The 5905-nt window shown below is 49.1% G+C and overlaps 1 protein-coding gene across 1 annotated transcript in view; it reads left to right on the plus strand.

The window, feature by feature from the left end:
- Positions 1-1363, plus strand: part of LOC119595179 — a 123569-nt gene extending 122206 nt beyond the window's left edge. The window contains exon 4 of the mRNA XM_037944347.1: positions 1286-1363. Within this exon, the coding sequence (XP_037800275.1) occupies positions 1286-1363 (78 nt within the window). The remainder of the gene's footprint in view (positions 1-1285) is intronic.
- Positions 1364-5905: the final 4542 nt, after the last annotated feature.

Here is a 5905-nt window from a genome sequence, read left to right on the forward strand (position 1 = left end):
GCGGTCTGATGGCGCCGTCGGAGGCATTACCACTATTTGTTTTCCAGCATCTCGTCGCGCTCTCGCTCCCCTGTCCTTTCGGGTCCTGGACGAAGCGAAAAGAAGAAGAAGGAAAAAATGTGTATCGGGAGAAATAACTAGTTACGGTTGACGCGGTCGGACTTGCGTTGTGCTCTCTTTCTCTCGCTTCTTCTCTGATATAGCTTTATCTTCTTATCTCCGTGCCTTTCCTTCTTTTCCTTCCTCTCTCTCTCTCTCCCACTCCTTCGCTCCGTATCGTAGCGACAGTGCCGCTATTATTGTCATTACCAACGTCATCCTCAGACTTACTCGCACATCATCTCATCTCACATCATCTCAACTCACAGTCTTCGGGGACGTGGAAGCGCGCAAGAGGCAGCTAAGGATGCTGTCAGCCCTTGTCAGCTAAACGTCATCCTCAAGATATTGGATGTTCTTGGCGTGGTCCTTGAACGCCAGAGGGAGAGGGGAGGGTAGAGGGAGGGGTCAGGATGGGAAAGGGGAGAGAGAGGGGGATGCGGAGAGGGGAGAAAGGGGGTTGTGGAAAGGGAGGGAGGACTGGAGGAAAGAGGAGAGGAGAGGGAGAGAAGAAAGAAATAGAGAGGGAGGACGAGCAAAGGAGAGGGGATAGGGAGATGGAGAAGAAGAAAGGAGAGGGGAGGAGAGGAGAATAGGTCTCGGAAGAGAGGAGGAGAGGCGAGAAGAGTGGGGCGAGGAGGAGAGAGAGATAGGAGAGGAGGAGAGAAAGATGGGAGAGAGGAGAGAAAGATGGGAGAGAGGAGTGAGAGATAGGAGAGGAGGAGAGAGAGATGGGAGGGAGATAGAGAAAGATGGGAGAGAGGAGAGGGGGGGCAGTGGACGCGTGTCATCAATGCTGGTCACGCACGAAGAATCCCGCGGCGCTGTGATCTTCATATATTGCAGAGACGATATCCTGCGCTAATGAATTCGTCAGTAATTCTTAATTTCCGTAACTGATTTGTTTAAGATATTAGGAAAAAAAACTGAAGCTGGTTTGTAACACTAATCCTTTTTTTCAGGTATCAATAATCTCACATTACGCATGCAATACCCTGCTCTAATAATTTCGTCACTCATTTGCAAATCTGACTTTCTGATTTACGAATCTTATTTCTTGTTTTTCGTATCTGATTTATAATTTTTTTGTCTCATTTTTTTTCTGATTTACGGGTCTTCCTTCTTATTTTTTCGTATCTGATTTATAAAATGTTAATCTCATTTCCCCCCTCTTTTCTCTCTGCAGGTACGAGAACCCACGAAGCACTCGTCCTTTGAAGAAGACAAACGCAAGGTAGGAGCGGGTCGTCGGTTTTTTAAGTAGAAGCAGCCTAGGTAGCTCTTTTGGTTCGTACTTAACTGCACGCCCACTACAGCACGTTCAGCCACGCCCACTACGGCACGTCCAGCCACGCCTCCTTTCGCCAATACGTCCCCAAACCGACGTGCACTCTGGACTTAGGCAGTTGATTGGCTTCTTGCTTATGTATATATATATATATATATATATATATATATATATATATATATATATATATGTATATATATATATATATATATGTATATATACATGTATATATATATATATATGTATATATATATGTGTAATTAGTTATTTATTTCTGTTATCCAGGTGAGGGAGAATGTCTGTCGGTTTCTCTTCCTCATTTTATTTTCTCCCGTTCTCCCTATTCTCTTTCTCTTGCCATTTTCATCTTTCTCTTCTTCTACCATTCCCCCTTTTCTCTCCCCTTTCTCCTTTTTTTCGTCTCCTTTCTCTCCTCCTCGTCTTCCTCTGTCTCCGCCGCGCTCCCCCGGTCCGCCTGTGCGCCGGTCCCTCTGGATGTCTTAAGGCGCTTCCAGTTTTTTTCTCTCATTTTTTTTCTCTCTCTTTATTTTTTTCCCGCTCTTCTGAAACGCCACGATATAGAGAGATAGGCGCGGAGAAAACCCAATTTCGCGGTTTCGGGGACGCTAGTGGAAATCAATGCTCATGCCTGACGTAGTGTGGCTGGACACGAGGCCGACTGGGATCGCGAGACGCCCTCTTCCCTCCCCCTTTCCCCCTCTTCTCCTTCCCACTTTTCCTCTTCCCCCCTTTTCCCCTCCCCCATTTCCTCCCTTTTCCCCTTTTCTCCCTCCCCCTTTTCCCCTTTTCCCCTTTTCTCCCTTCCCCTTTTCCCCTTTCCCCCCTCCTCCCTCCCCCCACTTTCCCCCCCTCCCCAAACCTCGGCGTCCGTGTCCGTGCTGTAGGTAGGTAGTTGTAGTGTTGTGTGTGTCCTTGGCTTCGGCTGATATGTGACCGATTGTGTGTCCGTTTTTTGTTCGTTTGTAGTTTTGATTTTGCTTCGTATTGGGTCGTATGCCGTATTTGTTTGTTTGTTTGTTTGTTTGTTAGCGTGTAGACTGATTTTCCTCGTGTACGTATTATATCTCGGACATAAAAACAAAGCATGTACGTACGTAGTAGGTTTTAGCGATAAAAAAGATGTAGTGCAGGCATGTTATTTTTTTTTTTCTTGTGTCTGTGTTGTGCATTGTACCCAGCGGTTCCGAGAGCTGTACTTGCAGGTAGGGAGCGGGTACTGCTTGCATGCACACGCACGCAGCAACTGTGGAAGTTTGTCTCTCCAGACGCGCTTTATTTTCCTAAGATATGTAATAGTGTTTCTTGTGGTCGGCGATTTCTTGAATCGTGTTGGTTTTCTTTGTGGAGTGAAGAGTCAACATCTGCCGCTGTAGGGGATTGATTTATGCACTGATGGACGGTAAACTGTGTTGATATGATAGCTGAAAAGGTCATATACGCGAAAGTAAGTACTTTATGTATCGGAATTGGCCGTTTATCACTGTCGAAGGACCTACACTGTTTGGTATCTTCATCTGTCCAGTGTTTGACCCTTTCTCTCCTCACTCTCAACTCCCTTAGTATCGTTTAGTATCTCTGGTTGTGTTGGCCCCGTCTCCCTGGCTCTCTCCTCTGTCCTCTCTTCTATCTCCCCCTTCTCCCTCACTCTCCTCTCTCCCCATCTCTCCTATCTCTCCTCTCTTCCCCTCCCCTCTCCCCCCTCTCCCCTCGTCCATCCGTGGGCCCGATATGTAGCAGATGTGACGTATCTCGCGCCGCCACGCCTGTGATGGGGACATCCACACCGCTGTTAATGACCGCACAGCTGATTAAGCCATTATTAAGCCATTACCCGGCCAGTCCCGCGTGCCGAAGCCTGACCGCTGGCCGCCGGATCTCCTCTTCCCCCTTCTTCATCGAATTTCCCCTTCTTCCAGTCTTTCCCCTTTGCTGCGAAGCTTTCCCTTCCCTCTTCCAACTTCCAGTTTTAATCCCCCCTTTTCCTTGACCTTTTTTCGCTTTTTTTTTCCTTTTTTTTTCCCCCTTTACCAAAATCACCTTTCTTCCCCGATCCTTCCCTCCTCCTTCCCTCCTCCTCCCCTCCCTTGCTTCGGGAGGAGGACGACGCCCGACGGAGCGTGGCGGCGGCGGCTGACCATCGCCGGAAGTAGCGGGTGAATAGGGGGGCGGGGGGTGTGGGGTGGGGCGGCGCCGGGACATCCGAGGCGCCGCTGATGGAGTGCATAGGAGCCTGGACGATGGGCGCAGTTGATAGCGTCTCTCCGGCGCGGCTCCCACACATCACGGGAGATAAAGGAAGCTGCATCTCGCTCTCTCTCTCACTTTCTCTTTCTCTTTCTCTTTCTCTTTCTCTTTCTCTTTCTCTTTCTCTTTCTCTCTCTCTCTCTCTCTCTCTCTCTCTCTCTCTCTCCTCTCTCTCTCTCTCTCTCTCTCTCTCTCTCTCTCTCTCTCTCTCTCTCTCTCTCCCCCCTTTCTCTCTCCTCTCCCCTCCCCTCTCTCTCCTATCCCCTCCCCTCCCCTCCCCTCCCCACAACTCCCCCCCCCCTGCTACTCCATCAACGCGTCGGCGAGGGTCGAAGGTCGGGTCAATCCTGGGATAGATTTGTCGATATCATGCATCGCCAGGATTTGGGTCGCCCTTGGGTTAATGCTCTGAATCATCTGCGCTTTCTGCGCTCTGGAGACTGGCGCTCTCGCGACTTGATTATTTCGACGGAGGGAGATTCTGTTGATGCGAAGGCCCATTTCTGTCTCCGGCCGCCCGTGAACATTGGAAGAAAATGAAAAGACGAACGGAAGCGGACATGACTCATAAAATTAATAATGATGATGATGATGATGGTAGCGATGATAGTAATGTTGATTTTCATGATGATAATGGTAATAAAGTAATAATGGGGCTAATAATGATAATAAAAGTAATGCTGATAATAATGACGATAATATTAATAATAAGGATATGGAAAATGGAAAGCTGGGAACATAGAATAAAGACCGAAAAGGGAATGAGAGAATCAATAATGGAATCACAATGGAATGATTACGCAATGATACGAAACAAAGGGAAGATTGCTCGCCCCCCCCTCTCACCCCCACCCCCCGCCATCAACACGAGGCAAGAACAACAGTTGTATTTCCCCTTACATATGGGCGTAGGGGTGGGAGGGGGTGGGAGAGGAGGGCGGAAGAGGGGGAAGGAGTGGGCGGAGGGGAGAGGAAATGCCAGAAACGTATTGAATAAGCTATTAAGGGGACATGAAGAGGGTAAGAATGGAGGAGAGGAGGGGAGGTTGTGGTAGGGTGGGGGGGGGGACGGGCAGGGAGAGGTAAGAGGGTGATGGGGTGGGGGATGGGGGGAGGGTAGGGGGAGGGGAGGCGGAGTGATGATGTCCGAGCAGGGGATAAGCAGCATCACCCGAGATAACGCACGGATAACACGCACACAATGTTAATTACCACGCCACATTTTCTTCCTCCTCATTAGCTATCCGCGAGGGGAAAGGGAGAGGGGAGAGGGAGAGAAAGAGAAAGAGAAGAAAAAGAGAAAGAGAGGGCGAGGGAGAGGGGGAAGAGGGAGAGCGAAGGAGGAGAAAGGAAAAAGGAGGAGGGGAAGAAAGAGAGAGAGCGACGGGTGAAAGGAAAGGGGAGAGGATGAGAGAGAAAGGAAGGAGAGAGAGGGGAAGAAGAAAAAAAACGGAGGGCGATGGAAAAGAGAAAGGAAAGGAAAAAGGGACACACACACACACACACACACACACACACACACACACACACACACACACACACACACACACACACACACACACACACAACACCACACTCTCACTCTCACTCTCACTCTCACTCTCACTCTCACTCTCACTCTCACTCTCACTCTCACTCTCACTCACTCACACTCACACTCACACTCACACTCACACTCACACTCACACTCACACTCACACTCACACTCCCTCCCTCCCTCCCTCACAGACAGCCTGGCCTGAGCCACCTCCCGGCGGCGAGCAACATGGGATCCCCTGCGTGCGTCTCGCGTGCCCACCGCGTATTAACGTCGTAGGACATGTTTGTATGTGTGCTGACGGGCCGCTGTTCATCATGATGTCCGATTTATGATTTTTGGCTTTCGCTTCGTCTTCTCTCTCTATTGGGTTTTGTTTTTGTTTGTTTGTGGTTTGTGTAGCTGTTTGTTTGTTTATTTATTTATCTATTTACTTATCATCTATCTATTTTATCTATTTACTTCTATCTATTTACTTATTTTTAGTGTTGTTTACTTTTTTCGTCGATGGAGTCGAGATGAAGTGGTGTTACAGCGTGTTCGTTTTTCCCTCTCTCGTCTGCTTGGCTCGTGGCTTTGCTTCCGTCCGTTTCTCACCCGAGTGTTGGAGAGTTCTTTCCCCTCCCCCCCCCCTTACTCTATCACCCGTTGGAATACCCATCACCCATCCCCTACCCATTAAAATCCCCCTCCCCCCTACACACCACCCATTGGAA

The sequence above is a fragment of the Penaeus monodon genome, chromosome 35 (genome assembly GCF_015228065.2).
Source record: "Penaeus monodon isolate SGIC_2016 chromosome 35, NSTDA_Pmon_1, whole genome shotgun sequence".
Lineage (NCBI taxonomy): Eukaryota > Metazoa > Arthropoda > Malacostraca > Decapoda > Penaeidae > Penaeus > Penaeus monodon.